Source organism: Calypte anna, chromosome 2 (assembly GCF_003957555.1).
Source record: "Calypte anna isolate BGI_N300 chromosome 2, bCalAnn1_v1.p, whole genome shotgun sequence".
NCBI lineage: Eukaryota > Metazoa > Chordata > Aves > Apodiformes > Trochilidae > Calypte > Calypte anna.
Genome location: NC_044245.1, coordinates 39481405 through 39502948, shown reverse-complemented (window position 1 = coordinate 39502948; position 21544 = coordinate 39481405). Strand labels below are relative to the sequence as shown.

At 37.6% G+C, this 21544-nt stretch overlaps 1 protein-coding gene across 2 annotated transcripts; it reads left to right on the top strand.

Annotated features, from left to right (window-relative positions):
- Positions 1-1003: 1003 nt before the first annotated feature.
- NGLY1 (N-glycanase 1) lies at positions 1004-21324 on the top strand. 2 transcript variants are annotated; one of them, XM_030445658.1, is made up of 12 exons: positions 1004-1159; positions 2449-2563; positions 3096-3329; positions 6386-6545; positions 9610-9832; positions 10494-10615; positions 11020-11165; positions 11347-11457; positions 16453-16617; positions 17871-18059; positions 18816-18993; positions 19488-21324. In XM_030445658.1, exons 1-12 carry the CDS (start codon positions 1032-1034, stop codon positions 19661-19663), a joined length of 1947 nt encoding a protein of 648 aa, XP_030301518.1. In that variant the 5' UTR covers positions 1004-1031; the 3' UTR covers positions 19664-21324. The 2 variants fall into 2 exon arrangements, with proteins under 2 accessions (XP_030301518.1, XP_030301519.1); XM_030445659.1 differs by lacking the exon at positions 1004-1159 and adding an exon at positions 1183-1284.
- Positions 21325-21544: the final 220 nt, after the last annotated feature.

Genomic DNA, 21544 nt, shown 5'->3' with positions numbered 1-21544 from the left:
GTGAGATCTCACGTAGAGCATTGCATCCACTTGTGGGTTCCCCTCCTCAAGAGGGACAGGGATTTATTTGAGTACAACGGAGGGAGAGCTATGAGGATGATTAAGGGACAGGAATACCATCCATATGAAGAAAGGCTAAGAGACCTTTTTCATCTGGAGAGAAGACTGAGAGAGGATCTAATTAATATGTATAAATGCATGAGGGCTGGGCATCAAGAAGAAACAACGTCTTCTCACTTGTGCCCTGTGATAGGACGAGGGGCAGTGGATTCAAGATAAAGCACAGGAAGTTCCACCTTGACTTGAGGAAGAATTTCTTTACTGGAAAGGTTACAGAGCCCTGGAAGGGGCTCCCCAGAGAGGTTGTGGGGTCTCCTTCTCTGGAGGCTTTCAAGACCCATATGGCTGCATTTCGGAGTGGCCTGCTCTAGTTTTGGTCCTGCTGTGGTAAGGGGTTTGGACTCGATGATCTTTAGAAGGTCCCTTCCAGCCCCTGGCAATCAGTGATTCTGTGAGGGATACCCATGTAACACTCAGGGGCAGTGGAAGAGGAGGTGCTGATCTCTGGTCACCAGCATGAGGACACAAGGAAGTGGAATGAAGTTGTATCAGGGCAAGGTCAAATTGGACATTTGGGAAAGGCTCTTCACTGGGAGGGTGGCCGCTCACTGGAACAGGCTCCCCAAGGAAATGGTCACAGCACCACGCCTGCCAGAGGTCAAGGAGCATCCGGATGATGCCCTCGGTCATGCTCTTGAGTTTTAGGCAGCTGGGAGGAGGAGTTTAGCAGGAAGTTGCACTCCATGACCCTTAAGGCCTCTCTTCCAACTTGATATTTTCCGTGATTCTACGAAAGATAACTGCTGCCAGCCTGTGGACCTCTGAACACCTGCCTCACCCCAATCCCTGTGGGAGCTGCAACTGAGGGCAGCGCACCCCACGCCCCAATCCCCCTCACACTGCGCATGCGCCTCTGCTCCGGGGCTGCGCTGGGGGTGGGGGCGCGGGGCGGGGCGTGCTGGGTCGGCAGCATGGCGGCGGCCGTGGGGTTCAGCGCTTCGCCCCTTTCCCCCGCCGTCACCGAGCTGTGCCAGAACGGGCGGGAGATCTTCCTGGAAGCTTCGCGGCTGCTCCTGACCTACGCGGATAACATCCTCCGGTGAGGGCGGCCAGGCGGCAGGCGTGTCCCTCTGGGTTTCCGGCGGGTGTTGCCGCGGGGGTAGTAGAGCGGCCGTCCCGACCGGGCAACACCCTCCGGGAAGCGGCTGCTCCATCCTCCTGAGGGTGTGTGGGTGTTTGTTCCCAGGCTTGCAGACAGACCGTCTCCAAAGAGCAGCCGTACGGTTCGGTTTGGGGTTTGTTACGTAATACCGGAGTTCCGGAGCATCTCGCTCCTTTTCGGTCATTCTTAAAAAAAAAAACAAAAACGAAACATAAGGTTACTTTTCGCAGAAGAGTAGGCAGTGGCTGGGATTTTTATTTTTCTTGTTTACTGCTGGTTGGTTTGTTTTGAGGGCTAGTGGGGTTTTTTGGGTTTTGGGGTTTTTTTTTGTGTGAGTTAAAAATCTGCATTGGCTCTGATTCTGCGAACGTTCAAGCACGTAAAGATTCGTGGATGCACAGCAAGTCATGTGAGAATAGTAACTTCGTTTTCCTGTCGCCGTTCTCTTTTGAGTCAGTGATATTAGTATCAAGAGTTAATTACAGTTGTGAGTCAATATATAGTTAAACTATAGGTAGGTATAGTTAAGAGTTAATATATAGTTAATAAGTGTTTTTGCGGGGTGGCTCTGTAGGGTGTATACATACAGGATATGTGATTGACCTTGATGTCTTCAAGCTACTCAAGATGTGTGTGCTGCCCCTCCCCATCTGGTTTGTCAGCTGCTTGCAAAAGGGTGCTGTGTGACAGAGAGCAGTCAGTCCTGGGCTGACTCATTTTGAGGAAAGATGTGAGAGAAGAAGATTGAAGAGAGCTGAAAGAAGAAAGGGGAGCTGAGAGGTAGCCTGTCAGTAAGTAAGCAGAGGCCACAGCTGTTTAACCCATTTACCAGGAATTTCATCTGAGCCTCCTTAGAGAGCCTAAAACCATCCAATGTTTAACCGAGGAACTCAATTAGAAGGCTGTCAGGTGGAGGTGAATATCCAGTTGTCTGTAAGTGTCACTGCAGACTAAGACCTGCTAGCTAGGACTACAGAACATGTAATTATGTACTTAAGTTGCAAACTAAAAATTAAAACCAATTTGATAACTCTCAAAGATAAATGGAGAAGGACATGAATCAAGTCAAGCTTTTAGATGGGTTTCACATTCTGCCTGCATGGTGTGAAGGAAACTAAACTTTAAAAACAATCTCTTACGAATGGTTAATGCTGCTTAGTACAGTTATCCAGCTTTTAAGTGTTTACTTAATTTGCAAGCCTAATTAAAGCTTTCAATTTCTTCAGGAATCCTTATGAAGAAAAATACAGATTAATTCGAATTGGAAATCCAGCATTTTCCACAAGGCTGTTGCCTGTCAGAGGAGCAGTTGAATGTTTGTTTGAGATGGGGTTTCAAGAGGTGAGTATAATTCTGTAATTCCTGAAGTCTTATCAGTTTACTTACTGAAATTTAAATATAGATTTTTTTTTCCTCTTGCAAGGCCCTGGATTTTGAGGTAATTGTTAGTTTCTAAATTTTTTTTCAAAGTGAGATAGCAGTATAGAAGAGAATTCCCAGCTGATGCCATTCTCGAGGCTTCTTCCACAAATACTGGGGCTGTACTCCAGTGTTGCCTAGAATTTTACTGCTGTACTGAGAACTGAGTATTTCTGTTGTTGCTGCTTTCTCTGCCAAACTGTAATTGTGTTCTCCATGTATGGCTCTGTAAAGTAATTTACTAACAAAAGTATGTTATGAACCCCTTTCTTCAGACTGACTGTACATTCTTGATCTGATAGTTTCTTCTTTAAGATACTTAATCTAAGGACAGAATCCTGCCAAGTTCTAGTGTGCTAACTTCCAGTTAATTATATAGCTTTTATCTATAGATACAAACAACTGACTATCTTAGGCCTGCATTAACTGCTGAATTAATTTGTCTAAATTTCAGGGAGAAACTCACCTTGTTTTCCCTAAGGAAGCTTCAATTGAGCAGCTACGTAAAATCAGAGATTTAATTGCTGGAGAGAGGAGTAGCAGACTGAATGAGTCAAATCAAATCCAGAAATCGGGATCCTCTGAAACAGCAGCTACCACTCAGGCACTTGCACGTCAACCTTCAAGACCTGCTCTTGCCCCTGCCCACCAGCAACAGGAAACATCACTTGTGCAGTCTCTTGAAATGGTAATTATAACCTGAAAGCTTCGTAGACACACTGATCTTGAATATAAATATTGAAGAAGAGAGAACTGTTGGGACAGGTTGTTCAGAGAACCTGTGTAGTCTTCAGATGTGGGCATATTCAGGACCTGACTGAGTAATGCCCACATCCAGGTGGGAAGGAGTGGAAAGCTAAGGTTAGGGCTGTATATCATGTTAGGTATTTGAGAGCCAGCAGAAGAAGGGAGCACAACCATAATGTTTATAATTGTTGATGTCTCAGTTCATGCATTATGACCTATACGTCTAGCTTGTGAGGACTTCGGTTTTTTGCATGTAACTGTTGTGAGAAGCAGCAACTTAACAAGGCAACAACAAATCTAAAGTTATTTAGACTGTGTTTCCTTTGTCCAAGAGGTTGACATGAAATTCCCTATCGAGACAAAAAGGGAAAGTCCTTTCATCTGATGTTACCTGACCTGGTGGGAGAGGACCACCTCATACAGCTTTGAAAAATGAAATTATGTCTTTTGATAGACTGTTTAAGGGTTGCTTTGATTTAACTTTCTAAAGAGTTCTTCTCCCGAGAACCAATGTCACTTCAGTCTTAAAGCTGTTGTAAGATGAATCTTTCCATAAGTTCACATCTCATACATCCCTAAACAGAGTTGGTCACTTTAAACGGGTATTTTCTGTATATTGGTAGATTCTGAACAATTTCTTCCTGGTATCTACCCAAGATGAATGGAAGAGAAATGGCAAAGCATAGTTTGAAGTGATGGTTCGTAGAGAGAAAGAGAACTCAGTGATCTGTCATCACCTATAATGTCCTTTGGGAAAGGAACTGTTGTGGGCACGTGAATATTGGATTATTTAATGTAATTAAATTAGCATGCTAGTAGTTGCCTATGAGATACTCTGCTTGGGTTTATTTGAATTTGTTTGGGGTGTTGGTGGTGGTTTTTGGGGGGGCTACTTGGATTGTTTCAGCTAGTTCTGCAATGGTGGATGGAAGTGATTTTATGAAACCTCTATAGTGACTTGCTGCAGTACTGATAAGTACTGGAAGCTTTGAGGCATTAAAATTTAGGTTCATCTTGCAATGAGAGACTTCAAGCTGACACGATGTGTTCTGAGGTTAATCCTTGTCATTTGTAGTTCTTCTGCCCTGAGTTACCCTAGCCATCAGAGTTGTGGATCTGTTTCTCTGCAGCTGTTATTTTTCCATGTTTCTTGATTCAATATTTGGTTGGACCAAACTTATACAATTCAGGGACATTGCTAATGCAGTATTGGCATTCTGTTAGGATGCTGTATTTCAGATGATGTCTTCAGGAAATTACACTGGCTCTCTGAGCTACAGAATTTGCTTTGGTTGATTGGAAGGAGGTCCATGGGCTATGACTTGGCTGTTTTGCTTACAAAGCAATAGCTGTTTTGGTTGTCAGTGAGCATACTGCAGAGGTATAGTTGTATTATTGATGTGTGCACTGCTGTCAAATGTCAGAGAGATTTAGAGTGGTTTTTGTAGTGCAAGTATTTTTATTTTGTAGGTATCCTGGTAAGCTCAGGGAAAAGTGACTTACTTGAGACAGCACAGAAATATTCCTAAATGGCACAGTTCTGGGGACATAGCCCACCCTTATTTTGCCTCATCTGTGTCTTGTCTGTATTATCATAATACATGCTTGAGACTTGAAGAAAGGAATGCTCTAGCCAGTCATTATTGTGGTAGATTGATTCTGATCCCTTCCTGAATGACACAGCAATAATAGGAGGAAAAGTGTATCCAAACTTAGATTTGCAGTGAGGTTTACCACACTTCTGGATGCTTGCATAAGGCTTTATTGGTATACAGTTGCTTTCATGAAATGAGTTAAGCACTATTGGAATACTGATTGTGTTTGCCAGTGGGAAAATCTGAATTGTCAAAGATTTTAAGGAGACTTTTTTCTTTTCTGAGCAACATCTCTGAATACTCTTTCAGGAAGCTGACAGAACATGAAGATTTATAAGCCAGTGGCAGTCCCCAGCTTTCCTTATTTCTGTTCCCCAACTTGCATTGAAGTAATTCTTATCGCAGTTGGGTTTGTGAGGTTAAATCAGTTACCTACAGCTGATGAGCTCCAGGAAGAGTGAAACCAGTTCTGTTCTGTTTCAGCAGTTATGAAAAGCAAGGACTGGTCCTGTAGTACTGTTCAGCATTGAAATAACCACTCCTTATTTAAGTGTTCCTCTGAAAGAACTTACCCTCTGAAGAGCTCTCACAGCTGTGCATTGCCTTGCATTTGCAACTGGCATCTCAAGAAGGTGTGGGGCTTTTGATGAAGCAAAGATAGTAGTTAACATGGCTAAAGGCTGAAGCATAATCTACTAGTAGAGAAAAGTTAATATAGCAGTGCCACAGTCCTCCCCCCAAAATATGACAGACTCTTAATTTTAAAGCCCCGTTTAACTTTTTGGTGTTCCCCTTTAAATGAGAATAAATAGTTTGCTCAGCTACTAACTTCCCTGTTGTTAACTTCAGCTGTTTATTTTAGTAGATAACAGCTGTACCTTGCTGGTTGCAACATGTGGTTGCCACTAAGCAACCCTCTAGAATAACTGACTAAAAAAGCATAGTTCTTAGATTTGATTTCCAGTGAAATACACTGTGTGATATATGGCCAAAGGTCTGTTCAAATCTGTCAAAGCTGTGTGAACTGGTGCACCAGTGTCCAGGAAATTGAATGAATTATAGATTCTTTTGTAGATTTGGGGTGAAAGGTGTCCAAAAGATATGGCAAGGAAGTAAGTAAAAAACTTTTTGATCAGAGGTGCCTTTAAAAACAGTTTTCTCCCTGAATCAGTACACTTTTCACTCAGTACACCTTTCAGAATGCTTAGAGGTGACAGAGCTGGCCTTAAAGTTTGTTTGGTGGTGTCTGCAATGTTTATTGATGTATTTACTTCACCTGTAATGAAATCTATAAGGTAACTGCAGAATTATGACTGGGTTAACCTAAAATTAGTAGAGTTTGGTTTTCCTGACTTGTGGTGGAAGTTCATAAATCATCTTGTGACTGAAAATCCTTTTGCAGGCTGCAGATATCTTGAAAACACTTCAAACAAAATTTGAGCATCTTGTACTGATGTACGAGAATCCTTCTATTCAGCAGAAAGCACTAGAATCAATTCCTCTCCAGCAACTGAAAGAGAAGGCTCAGAAAAAGTTAGCACAAGCTACAAGACTGGACAAAGGTAATGCTAACAAGTTATTGTATGAGAAACATTCTTTCAAACACCTGCAGAATGCATATATTTTTACTGTGCCTTGGGCATGTAGATTTGACCATATGTCTGCAGGTTCCAAATGCTTTCTCTAAATTAAATTACCTTCTTCCCAATTTTCAAATTTTCTACCCTTTCTCTCCTTACTTCTGTGGGGTTTTTAAAATTTTTTGTCATCTCTCCGTTACTGCTTTCACATAGAAATTTTTAACTCTTAATTTTTGAGTTAGTAGTAAACAATGCTACATGAACTACAACAGAGGAGGGGAACTTCTTGCTTCTTTTTTTTAAAATTGTCAGAGTGCCATTTTTCTGTACAAACTACAGTTTCGAATTCAGAATAAAATTTCAAAATAATGCTTTTTAATTTTGAAGTGAAATTTTGCATGAAAACTTATCACGACACAGCCTAATAAAATGAAATGCTGTTCTTGGTAATGCTTAAATGAATAAGGTTGTTCACATGCCATTCTCTTGGAGTTAGAAATTAAATATAGGCATAAATATTTGTGATATTGGTGACTAAAATGTATATTTTCTTCATAAGTGCAAATTTGTTTTGAATGTGCAAAGTTATTGCCAGTTAAAAATTATATATTTCTATTTTCAAATGACATTTAGATTTATTTTCAGCCACACAGGGAAATTTTACTTAAGCAACATCTATATTTTAAAAAAATACAATTCTAAGACTGTATTTAAATCAAAATATGCTTTCACTGTAAAGTGGTGATATAAGACTCTATTTGAAGAGGTTCTGTGAACTTGATGGGAGTGCTGTTTCTATACATGGCTTTGTGATGTCTCACAGAGCCACACACTGATATGTAGTTCTGTCTTTGGCAATAGGGAACTTTTTGGCAATGGATTATCCTTGTAGTTTTTTTCTTTTAATAAAGTTATATTGTTAAGTAGGAAACCACATGAACAAGTGCAAAGCATTCTGTTTCAGCAGCGTAGGGCAATACAATGGGCAAAAGAAACAATAATAAATAAAATTATTCAAATTGTTTTTAAAAAGCATACAAAGACAAACATACCCCTTAGACTCTGTTCTAATTCTTTTGTGTGCATTATCAAAAAGAAGAAAGAAGGAAGAGGGTGGTGTTGTCAGATGCTTCTTCCTGAGCCATCGAGCTGATCTATTCGAAATAGATCAGCTTCTAGGCCCTAGTTTAGATAAAAATAAAGAAGGATAAAAGTAAAGGAGGAGGGATGGAACTCCACTGTTTTGGGTCATGCTAGTTTGAGAGCGTTTTTAAAGAGCTTCATAGAAACATTCCTTTGGAAACGGACCCTTACGATGCATAATAGACATTTTTTGCTCATAAGAGCTAGGAAGATTAAGGTCATTTGAGCCGAAGTACAGACTTTTTTTCTGTTTCTTTTTACCACTTTCCTTTAGAAAGATGGATTGTGAATTCATAAATCATTGCATCTCACAGCCAACTACTTTCTGTTCAAATAAAACATATTCATCATTCTTTCCATGCAACATTTCCCTGAAAATTTATTTTACAAACCAAGATAATAGTATTAATATGGTAGCAGTCATATTTTCATAGATGGATTCTGGTTTTTATGTTGTTATACAGAACAAGATAATAAGGCCTGTGCTCAAAATCTTCTCATTCAGTTTTTAGCCAAGTTTAAATACATCAGCATATCCATTATGTAAGCAATAACACCTTGTCTGATTGTTTCAGCACCAATGCTTTGCACGTGTAGTAAGTAAAAATGCAAATTTTACTACAGTTTAAAAGACAGGTTTTCTTGCTTTGATTAACAGATGGTCTTTTCTCATCAACTTCATGGCCTTGGCACTGTGTGTTTATTAGAGTGCCCATACAGTTTTTTGTACCAAAGACTACTTCAGCTTCAGAGGAAGATGTGAATTGAGCTTCAATAAGTAAAGCACACATCTTACCTTGTCTGTCTGCCATTCTGAAAAATGAGTTAGTGCACAGCTTTGGTGAAACTTCCTTCAACTTCTTTTAAACAGTATTTTCATAAATTATCTTTGTATCTTAATGTTTATTAGTCAGACCTGTCTGTACTGTGACTACAAGCAAGCTGTAATATGTAAAATAACCAAGTGTTAATACTTAGAATTGCAGTGTCACCTAAGTGATAAAGTTAATAGGATGACTTATTTGAATGCTTGTTAACCTGAGATGGAAGAGTATCTCTGAGCATTGCAGCAGAATGTACATTTAAAGATTCTAAGGAGTAAGAAGGGATGGATCTCTTCTGGAAGACTGCATTTTTTTAATTTGTTAATTAGGTAAAGTGGGATTGTTTCCAGGTGATGAAATGGTGACGTTGCATGAGTAGTTTCTTACACCTATTCTGAACACAGGAAAATAGTCCAGAAGAATATAGTGGTTTAGTGTGGTAGAGTAGGCTAGAGTGAAAAAAAGTAAGACATCCTTTGGCTGTCTTGAATAAGCTGACAAAGGAGTTTATTTGCTGAATTCATAAACAAACTCAAGTTTGTTCACATGATCTATGTACATGTTCTACAATAATTAAGCTGTGTTCATAGGAAGTCTGTTGTTACTCCATCTCCTTGTAGATTGCTGCCAGTGTCTGGTTCTTTAGAATGAACAAATTTAAGCAATTCTTATTCCTCGTTTAATACCTAGGAATGGGAAAATAATATTTAGGAGTAGTAAAAGAATTAACAGTCTCTCTTCTAAGGCCCTGCAAGAATATAAAGAGCATGAGGAACTTTGCTGGGCTCCACTGCTTATCTAACTTGGGTTTTTTTGTGCAATTTTTTATTCTTACTCTAGTGGGAGTGTTTAGAGTGCAGACTTTTGTTCTTTAGATATATAGTTTGGTAAACAACTATTTAGTCTTCAGAATGTAGAATTTCTTTTGTGTGTGAGCTTATATAATTTTTTTTTCTAAATGAGACTTCAAAAAAAGGCCTTTAAAAAAGGCTTAGAGATGATTATTTATGTTGATAATGGAAAATTCAACTAAACTATTTTTTCATTTGACCTGACTGTGTCTTGTGAAAATTTCACAGGTGCACATGTGAATGAAGAGGATTTCTTGTTGTTGGAGCTCTTGGACTGGTTTAAGAATGACTTTTTTCATTGGGTAAATAGTCTTCCTTGCAGCAGGTGTGGTGGGCATACAGAGGCTAAAAGTGACAATCTGTTGCCTACTGATGATGATCTAAGGTGGAATGCCAGTCGAGTGGAAAATCATTATTGCAACCAGTGTCAGTTCTGTAATAGATTCCCAAGGTGAGCAGACAAAGATTTGCATTGTCTTTTTTTCTTGTCTTTCAAGAAATAGCTTTGCCTTTGTGTATTTTGTGCACAAGTAATAAGTTGTTGGTTGAAAGAGCAGAGAAGCCACACTAAGCAATGTGATAGCATCATTGATGAACCAGCAATTGCTATATAAGATTAGGGATTTTTAAAAATGAAGTATTGCTTTCTTTTATATAGCTTTGTTCTGAATATGTCTGATTTTTTTAAAATTGTTATTTATTTACTTTTAATTTGGTTACATAGAGCTTTTAAATATAGTATGGTAATATTGGCATAGTATATAGGTAGGGTTTTGTGATTTCAAGGAAAATTTTCACTTCAATGGGAAATCAAGTATCCTGGTTTTTAATATTTTTGTTAAGTATCAAAAGGACCAGCGTGCAAAATTTATTATTTTAAGGTGAAATCTTAAGTCCATTTTGAAAACTGAAAAAAACCCAACCAGATTAATTCCATTGCTGCTGACATGTGACAGAGCCATTTGAGTCAAAGTAGCATTCTGCTTCCACCTGTCATTTCCTTTATCTTCTGTGAACTGAATAGCACTGAAATCTCTGTAAATCATCACAAGGACAGTCATAAGGTAGTTTCAATTATTCTGGTTTTGGTTTATTTTGTTTTTCCCTTGTAGGTATAATAATCCCGAAAAACTTCTGGAAACCAGATGTGGGCGCTGCGGCGAGTGGGCTAACTGCTTCACACTGTGTTGCAGAGCTGTTGGATTTGAAGCTAGATATGTCTGGGACTGTACAGGTATCAGTACTCTAGAATATCTTAATATTAAATGAAACCTATGGAAAATGAGGTTATGTATTTTACAGTTCTGCCATCAGGCAGCATGTAGAGATTGGCAGTTCAGCTAACAAAGACAATATATACTCAATTTCCTGTCTTGCCTTATGAGACAAAATACAATTCTACAAGTAAGGTTTGATGACTGAATTCAGAATGATACAATATTTATTCCAGTCTAAGGGACTACGATCTGAAAATAGAAAGAGAGAACTCTGGTAACTTTTCTGAATGTAAATGAACAGACGCATTCTTCCACCTATTTCTTCATGTAGTAAATCAGGAAAAGTTACAATATACTACAGCATTATAAAAGAAAACATATCCTTATAATTAATAGTTTATTCTTGGCCTTTTTTACTTAGATCATGTGTGGACTGAAGTATATTCTTCATCTCAGAAAAGGTGGCTTCACTGTGATCCCTGTGAAAATGTCTGTGATAAACCTCTTCTCTATGAAACTGGGTGGGGAAAGAAACTCTCCTACATATTTGCAGTATCCAAAGATGAGGTAGGAGAAATGCTGAGTAATGAAACAAACTTGCCCTCAGCAATTGTGTGGTGTATTCCATCTTGGTGTGATTTCCAGAATTATTGTAGAAAAACATATTTCAATGAGCTAACCTTTTCAATGGAGCAAGATACCTGACAATTTTTCGTTGCTTTATTTTCTTCTTCTACTTGTGCTTGAGGTTGTTGATGTTACCTGGAGATACAGCTGTAAGCATGAAGAAGTACTCTCTAGAAGGACAGCACTCAGTGAAGCTACGCTACGTGAAACAATTAATGCACTAAACAGAATGGTATGTAGCTTTTCTTAGATGGATTTCTTTAACATCAGTGTTTTTCCAGAATGCAGTCTTTGAACAAAGGACTGCAGGATAGCAAAGTCCATGCACTGTGGAATATAAAATGCTGCTAACTGCACAGACCTCATTTTACATTGAATACTGAAGAATCACTCACGGTGCTGAACTTAGGTGAAATAAGCTAAGGAATGGTATGTAGGAGAATTATCATATTATCTCTTACATGGTCAAGTGTGTGTCCACTTACGGTGTGTATGTAAATTTTCTTGATGGCTTTGAAGTAGGTTTACCCATCAACACGTGTTAGGGGTCAACTACAACTGCTTTCTAAATATGTAGAGTCCTCAAGGGCAGCTGAGCTTTTTCTACATCAATAATGCTGTTATATTGGAAACAATAGGATTTATAGTTATATGAATTTTAGGCCTAATTGTTTTTTCCCCGACTTTACAAGCTTTAGGAAGTGGGAGAAATGACTCACAGACTTTTCCCAAGACATTCAAGAAGCACTGATACCCTCAGTGGGGCTTTGGCTCAGGGCCACACACTCTGTTCATGCCTAATGTCCCCAAAACTCATGGAGCCATTTGCACCTGCATGTCACAATCACAGAACCTGAGTACACACAGCACCTCTCTCCTAAAGGTTTTGCCGTCCCTGGTTGGAACAGGATGAACTTTCTTTTTGGCTCAATGTACTGGAATACCAGAAAAACTTTGTTTTGTCCTCACTTTCAGGCCTAACACCTGTGCATAGAAACTTTATTTCCTGTGATGATATACAGCTGATGGCTGTATAAATCACAACAAGCAGGTTATGCTTTTTTAGAGTCCTGTTGGCTTGAGAGTTATAGCCACATGCTAAGAGTGGTGAAGAGTTGAGCTGAATTCATGAATTCAAGCCCCATCCTGAATTGTTTTATCACAGTAATGAATAATTTGAGTGACATAGCAGAGTGGAGCAGTGAGGAAGCTGACCACAGAGTAACAAAATAAAAGGAGGTAAAAGATCAGAAATAAATTTGTGCACTTTGTGCAGGGTTGCAGGAGTCTTCAAGCATTGAACCTTTACTGTCTACAAAACTAACTTGAGGGTCCTTTCTTCTCATCTACTGGCAATAGAAAGCAGTCACTAGTCACTAGTCTACACCAGTTGTCTCTGGGGAGAAACAACCTTGGAAACAAGGCACTAGTAAGTTGAAAAAATTACTCTGACTAGATGGATGGAAGCAAGAAAGGATAGGCAACTGACTTATGGGCTGACTTGCCTGACCTCTTCCTCAGCTCAATGATGTCGACATCAGGTTGTCACTTACAGAAGTCCAGTGAACTCCAGTAAAAAAGTGCATTGCCATTTCCAAAAGTTGATACTGCCCCTTGGTATGGTGGCCTGTTTTGGTTTTTTCACCTACTTTATAGGAAAGCATAGCTCGTGAGTTGACATGAGCACTTCTCAAACAGAAAGAACAGGTAGTTTTGGTCATGCTTTAAATGAAAATTCCATTAAAAACTAGCACAGGAAAGAAGTCTATGTGTGCTTTCAGGACACTCATGTATATCCCCTTCCTTTCTCTACATGTGGAATATCCCAGCCCTCTCTTCTCTGTGCTGCACACTTTCCCTACTGCTTTGCAGTATTAAAAAAATGTCTTGTGGTTCTGTTAGAATACCTTTGTTTCTTTTGAAGGTTTATTCTGAGGAGCAACTCGCTCTCCTTTTCTACAAACTAATTTATACTCACACTACCCTCTTCACACACATGCTTCCTTTTACCCACTAAGTGTTCAGAATATGTTTGATTAATTTGATTTATTAAATGGAATATAAATTTAATCCCTCTAAATAACTGTTCAAATTCCTTTATTTTTTTTTTTCTTTTATAGTTGGTACTGGATTTCAGGGATTTTGTCACTGGACTGCTAAAAGAACAGTTTTTGTTTCTCACATTTGTCCTAGTGCAAGGGCCTTTCTGAAAGTTCATTCTAAGGTGACAATGCAGTGAGAGACAAAGGGCCATTAAAAAGCTGCTGTGTGAGGTTCTCTGTCATATTCAGCATCATCTGTGGTTGGCAGATGGGTAAAGCAGCTGACCCCTAGAACTGTCATGACATTTTATAGCATTGTGCTGCTCAAGTCTCCATTTCAACTACTATGCTTTTACCTTCACAGCAACACTGGATAATGGATGTAGGCAGAGACCTCCAATAACTGTCCCTTCTCCTCTCTAGGAGGAATTAAAGTCTTAATTTCTTTTGATGCACAACTCAGAAACTGCATCTTTCAGGCTCAGTTCCTCCAAGTTACAACTAAAGAGAAGCACAGTATGCAGTATACGTTATCACCTGTACTGCAGTGGCAGTGAAAATGAAATCTAAGAGATAATTATTGTGCTTTCCTACATAAAGAGCAACTTTTTTTGGTCATTATTTCTCTGGATGTCTGTTTAGTGCCCAAGTGGAGACATCACAGCAGTTCAAAGGATGTTGAGTGACTGTCACTGTTAAATGGAAGAGGCAAAGATAATTTAATCTATTCAGAACACAATCTCAGAACTACCGTGTGTTTTTTATTTGGGTCAGGCATTCCTAAGTGAGTGTATTGCCTGCAAATTACTGATCATCTGATGTTATTCTATAGTACCATATTGCACCCTGGCTGCAAAGTTTTTCTTCACCATGAATACCTTTTTATGTTACCTGCAAGAGACAGTCCCTCATTCCATTCCATTGTATTTTACCCCTATAGAAAGTGGGGAAAAGACCATGAATCTTCACTGCTTTCATTGGGAATTTGATGGTAGGGCAGAAAACCAGACTATTTTTCATTTGCTCCGGGCCCCATTTTTTGGTGGTGATTGTGAGTGTTTATAGGTAAAGCCAGGTAAGCTCATAAAAGGAAAATTAGTAATTTAGGTTGAATTATGAACCTCTCATGGTGATTTATGTGAGATGATTTATTATTCCTTGTTTAAAGGTTGAAATCTGATTTCCACCCTGACATTTTCTCTTGCTTACCCAGGAGTGGGTCAACTTAAATAAAAGTTAAAAATTGCTGATCTTCCAAAACAGAGTCCTTCAGGAAGCATCAACAGCATAACTCACCTGTGATGCAGAACTGATTTTAAAGATGCAGTTCACAACACCTCTTCCTTCCTATTCCCTCTGTCTGCTAAAGAAAGCAGAGGGGGCATGTATGTAGGGGGTAATACCTTAAGAAAAAACAAAATCAGGAAGTTTGAGCCATTGCAGTTAATAATGGAGTTCTTGGAATCCTTTCTAGTATGTGAATGTTGTTGATCACAGTGTCATTTTTTGGAAATGTATATACAGGTTTTCCCAGGTCAGGCAGTGTTGATTTCTATAGAGCCCAAGCATTATTGCATATCTTGAATGCTGCATGGGCATCTTTTGATTTCTTAGCAACAGCTAAAACCACCAGTGTATTATCAACATTCTTCTCATAGAAAAAATAAAAACTAAATCTAAAATAACATACTAAATCTAAACCAGCACTATTCTAGCTACTTGTAAGAAAACTAGCTCTATTCCAGCTGAAACCAGGGCACTTCTGAAAGACTCCTGTTGTGTTGAAGCACTATTCCTTAACACATTTGTTTCAGAAACCCTTACAACAGCTGCAGAGCAAGGGCAATTAATTCTCAGTGTGATGACCACTGACACTGGCATTCCCTGCATCAAAGTGGCTTGAAGAAAATAGTAGGTTGGTATCTTAGCTTAGGGTAAGCCATGTTAAACTTCCCCTTAGATGGAATGAGTTCTGCAGTGCTGCATATATCCAAAGTGGCCAGGAAAGTGTTAATTTCAGGGAGGCCTAGTGTTTCATGAGGAATTGCTTGAATCACTGCTTCTCATCCATCAACACAAGCAAAGGTGTATTTCCCCCTTGCTGTGTTAGAACTGGTATTAGGCAGCTGGAATTTGTTCAGCTGGAGCTGTTTCTCATAATTTCTTTATATCTACTTTCCTTTATCCAGTTCCATACTGTTGTCTGTAACAAAACCCTTTCAAATGTGTCTTTTCTGATCCCTAATGGCAAAACTCTGGGATCAAGACTGCTTTGGAGATAATTGGAATAGTTCTTAGCCTGAAGTTTCAGGTGCTAGTTATCTGAAAGAGCCTGCCTTGAGAGAACACCAAAGTAGAAAAAAAAAAAGCTGATGTGTAATCATTTGCTTACTCAGTGTTAAATTAAATTTTCCATCCCTGTGTGGCATGTATCTGCACATAAGAAAAAAGGCTTCGTGTTTCAGCTCTGTATATTTGATGTAAAAAAATCACAGAAACAAAACCCCAGCTTCTCAATTATTTTTTTTCAAGTTATGTACCAAAAAAATGCCCATATTTTTATTCATGTTGGCAAAAAAAAGTGTGTTATGCAATTCTTTCTCTTTTCCACTGATTTATTTGGAAGTGTAGTTGATACATTTCTATCTATTGTCTGATATCTGCAAAACTATGAATATCATAGTTTGTTTATTATAGAATCAGTCACTTTGAAATGACTCTTGCAGCGATGAACTGAATCTTTTTTTTTGGACTTAATCTCAAAACCAAGACTGTTGCCAACTAAATTGTTGCACCTTAAAGAAAAGTTTGACCTAAAAGTTATGCTTCTTTCTCTTCCCCCAAATATTGTCAGGAACAGCTATGGTACAGGATACATATGAATAGCTATAAAATATGCTAGTGTTTTATCATCCAAGCAAACATATTACAAACCTAGCACACACTTTATTTTAACATCCAGAGAGTGCATGAAATTTCACAGAAGAATCATTGCTGTCAAATGACCCTGCAGATATGACTGGTTTGTATTTACACATGTGGTATATTTCCAACAGTTAATCTGAGCTTTAAATGGTGGTCTGTTTTTTCAATTGATTTTTTTTTCCTGTTGGTGTCACTGTAGAGCAGAACTTAAATACCATTTTTCTAATTTTTTTAACTTTGTTTCTTAAATGTATTTTCAGAAACAACGATCTTTGTCAGAAAATAGAAAAAGAGAGCTCTTGGAAAGAAAGATTGTGGAGCTTGTTGAATTTATTTCTCCTAAAACACCTAAGCCCGGAGAATATGGTGGAAGGACATCAGGTTCAGTGGCTTGGAGAGTAGCCAGAGGTGAAATTGGCCCAGAGGTATTTAACTTTTTTACTGGTGACCATCTTAGAGACAGCTAAATAGAAGTTCTATGATTATGCTCTGCAGAGGAATAGCACTTCATGGTAGGCAGCCTGCTTAGTTTAGACAGGAAAACTTGCAAAAAAAGATTAGGTGCAAGTTTGATGTGAATCCAGCAGAAGTCCATAAATACCTTTTGAGGATTGATGATGGTCTATGCATTGTAAAATGGTTGGGAATCCATAGCTGAAGTATGTTTTGCTCTTACAAGTTATTTTTTTTCTCCTTTTAATTAGTTACAGTGTGTCAGAGCTATAAAATTTAGGGCAGTTGAAAACTGTTGGGGAAATTTAAAAAAAAAAAACATTGATTTGCAGTATTAGTCACTTGTGGGTTAAAACCTACTCCCAGGTTTTAACCAAAATTTTTACTAACATAACAATATGGGAACAATTAGGATTGTGGAAATGGAACGGTCTCTTTAATAATAAGCTTATTTGATTTCCATATCAATGTTTTCAACTATTTCTGAACACAAGATTTCGTTTTTAAGTATTTAATGCTCACAAGCAGTTTCCCAGAACACAGGCATATTTAGCTTAAGTCAGCGTGCAAAGGTGTGACTTAACACATCACTTGTTATATCAGTTTTGAGTGATCCTGTAATGTGGGTGAAATGAATGAGTTTTATAGAATTGTTTATGTTTGAGAAACTAGGAGTTTATTTCAGGTCTCTGTAGTTTAGAAGATTTAATTTCTGCTTTGCTGAAACTCACGAGGACAATGACAAACCTTAAAAAAAAAAAAAAAGGTAATACTGTGAAATTGCAAAGTTTGTACCTTAAGGTTTTTTTTTTTGTCAGCCATACATAAGCATCTGTATGTGATAGTCACAGAATTAAAGTTCCTAGTAAAACTAACAATTTACTTACTGATTGCACAAGGGATGTACTCAACATAAATTTTCTAGTCGTAACATGTTAATCTCTTACTTAAATTTGCTAATTTTATGCTATTTTGTTGGTAATTAATTTCTAAAACTAGTTACGTGAAAAACTTAAGAAAATTACTGCTGCCCTCTGAAAAAGGTGCAGGTCTGTTGTAGGAAACTAGTTTAAACCCTTGGTTTTACAGAAATGTTTTTGTCCATGACCTATCTTAAAAATGACTTTTTTGCAGTTGGAAGTAAAACTAAATTAGGAAACCGTGGCATGGTGTTTAAGAGTGACATGGTTCTTACCACAGAATTAAGGCTTTATCCCTTTTTCAGAAAAGAAAAGAAGTAATTTTTATTCCCTCTGAAAAAGAGAAGACGTCTAAACTCTTCCACCTCGTGTACAATATAGTAGAAGACAGTTATACACGGATTTCCAATAATAATGAAAAAATAACTGGCTGGGAAACAGGTGTTTGGAAGGCGGAGTCTCTTTGGAGAAAGGTTGAAACAGATTGGAAAATGGTAAGGATAACAGTAAAAGCATCTGATATTACTTTCATCAGAAGCCTAGGCATAACAGAATATAAATTTTCTTAAGATGAGATAAATTTTCTTAAGAAAGGATTCTGAAGGGATCTTGTCAGTTTTGACTCCTTAATCTGTAATGTCTTTTACCTTGGTTTGCTGATAACGGGTCCCAGACTTGAAAAGGATTCACTGGATGCATATTACAGAGTTCTTACAAGAAGGAATCATAGTGACTTTAATGAATGTTAACATACGAGCTTGACTGTTCAGCAAGTTGGAGTTTAGAACACCACTGGAACTGCAGGAAATTTGGCAAATATCTAATGGCTCAAATTATATTAATAACAGGATTTATACACTTCTGGGATGTATAATTTTCTTTAACCAAGGCATGTTATACATACATATGCATATACATATATATAAATCTGCTTTATATAAAAAAAAGAAGTGTGCATTTCTTTAAGTGATAAACCTGGGTATGTGTGGCTTAAAATTTACCAAGCATGTTGAAATAGATTAGTGTTTGACTATGAACATGTACAGTTATATAGCTGTGGACAGACTTAAGGATTCAGTATTACATTATATACAAAATCATACTATGTGCAGTTTTAAAAATTCAGAGGCATCATAAAGAATGCTGTGGTGGTATCTTAAGGTACTCATGTCCTTGTTACAGCAGTTAATTAAATGTGTGTGGATCTATCTCAATTTTTTAAATGCTCACTATGTCTTCTTTCTATTTAGGTTTATTTAGCCCGAAAAGAGGGGTCATCCTCTGCTTCCATCAGCTGGAAGTTTGAGTGCAAGTCAGTTGGTCTAAAAATAGATAGCATTTCAATTAGGACAAGCAGTCAGACATTTCACAGTGGAAGAATCAAGTGGAGACTTTACTCTCCAACAGCAGAAGTTGCTCTGATAGGTGGTAAGTGTGGAATTTAATTCATTATATCATGCAGCAAAGGTGTAATTGGAAATAAATAGTTTATATGGAGAGCACTGTTAAAACACTAAAAATGGAATGCAACTGCATTTTTGACTAATCCAACTCAGTCCTTCTTAGCAAAGTCAAAAAATACTGTGTATTTAATCAAAACTGGTACAGAACCCAGTTTTATCAGTATGCAGAGTTAGCAAGAACAGAGTGGATACAAGATAGCTGTGTGTTTCACTAGGAAGGATAGATTCTTCTGTATGTGGTGGCCTCAATCTTAACTGGCTCCTCTGAGCTCAAAAACTAAACAAGTAACTAAAATTTTGCAGCAGGCTTGTTTTCTGCCACTGATTGACAGATGAATTTGACTATCTGCAACTAAGATCCTTAAAACTATGTTACAAGTTACCCCTTTTTAGCATGCATTCTAGCACTATATGCAGTCTGGGTCAGTGGCTTACTGAATTGTTTTTTTCCTTCAATAGATAGAAGTCTTTGCTCCTATTCAGATTTTTCTGGTGCAACAGAAGTTACTTTGGAAGCAGTTCTAAGTGGAGGGGATGGCAAAACTGCGTGGCAGCACACACAGCTCTTTAGGGACAGCTTAACTGGATGTGAAGAAAATTGCTTGGAGATAATTGTAAAACTCAGTGACCTCTGAGAACCTGAACCAAAGAGATGTTCTTTGGATTCCTTGAAGCTCTTATACCGTGGATACAACATGAAGATTTGGTTGGCAGTTCCTGTCCATTCTGCTGGCAGCTAATTTGCTGTTTCACTACTTCCATGTAGACAACTTGAAACTGCACGTGTATTGAATAGGTAAACATTTAAAAAACCTTCTTGATTTTAAAAATATAAACACCAAGATTAGGGGATTAAACCATTAAATACCCTTTTCTTAAACTTTATGATGAAAAAGGAGACAGCTTTTAGGAAGCAAAACATGTTTTTAGGAAGCAAAGACCAATTGTAATTGGTTTTACTTTGGAGTTCCAGGGTTGGCTTGCTGGGTTTTTTTAAATAATCTACTCCTTGGAAAAACAGTTTGAATTTAAATTTCCTGTTACAGGAGATACTTGTACCAATTTTAAAGTATTTTAAGAAATAATCAAAGACTGCGATATTTTAAGAAAAAAAATTCAATTTTATGTAAGAAATAGAAAATCTGAAATTAAGATCAATGTAGAAGCAATCTTAAAATGGTCTTCTTATATATCTAAGTATTAAGCTTGCATTTAACATCTATAAATGTTTGGAAATATAATGGTGTGCTAGGAAAAGAAAAGAATTTTGAAGAACATGTTCATTATGGACCTAAAATACCATGAGCTGTGATAAGAAATTGAGACTTAAAACCGAGTAAGAACATGAGATTGTTTTGTATTAAAAAGCAGGTTGTTCATTAGACATACTTTTTAATTATATAAAATCAAATTTGCTTACTTTTTAAAAGATTTATTTAGCATGTAGTTTAAAATTACATTTTTAAGCTATTTTCTTGAGTTGCTTTGAGTGTTTTTCCCAAATTGAATGTAAAAGTATATACAACTTTTCTGTTCCTTCCTGCAGCATTTAAATTTCTTGGCATTGACTGTAATAAAAACTGCCACCCAGGAGATGTCAGCTGTAGCAGTGCTGCGAATAAAGTGTATGTTCAGTTTAGGTGGTCTTTATCAGAGAATTTAAAGAGGGCTGTGGCTGGGTTGTACAAGAAATTTTCTATCATAGGACCATAATGCAAAGCTTAAACTATAAAAATAAAAGGAAAAGAGGGTGGTGTTATTATATCAGTGTTTTTAAAGCTTTTTATTCTTTTTTTCTAACTCTTCCAACCCCTGTATTGATTTGAAAACATTGTCTAAAATAATTTACATTGAAATAAATGAATTTTCAACAAATCTAAGCAAATACTGACTATTCGGATCTTATTAGGAAACTATATGCACAGTGAGTGTAGGCATCAAAATTATACCACAAACATCTTAAAAAGCAGCAGAGTGTCAGCTCAGGAGTGACAGAATGATATATGATGGATTATATACTTTGCTTCACGATGTAAAGGGAATTAGAAGGACAGTGTCTCTTGCTTAATACAGTGACAGGGAAATGTATGGAAGGGTGGGTGTTCATCTGCAGTTAACTAATGCCAAGTGAATTGGCCACTCTCCATTCAAAGCTCTTCCTGTATTTAGCTAAACCTGTATCAGCTAAACCCGAGTTCTGAGACTTTGAGTGGAATCCCAAGAGGAAAGCATGTTACACTAATTTGTGTGCTGTGTTGGAAGAAAATAAGCAAAAAAAAGAAAAAGAAGACTTTGTGACACAAATCAAGGAAAATGTTTCTTCATAATTTTGGTAGCTTAAAAAGATATACTTTAAGACAAATTATTTCCTGTCTTGTTTTACTTAAAATAGAGAACTATGAGGAATTGCAGAACAGCTCAACTGTATTTGATAATTTGAAAGCAGAAGGCAAAATAAAAGTAATAAGATAAAAGTAATTTTCTCACAGTTTTGGTCACATAGCTGCTGATAACTT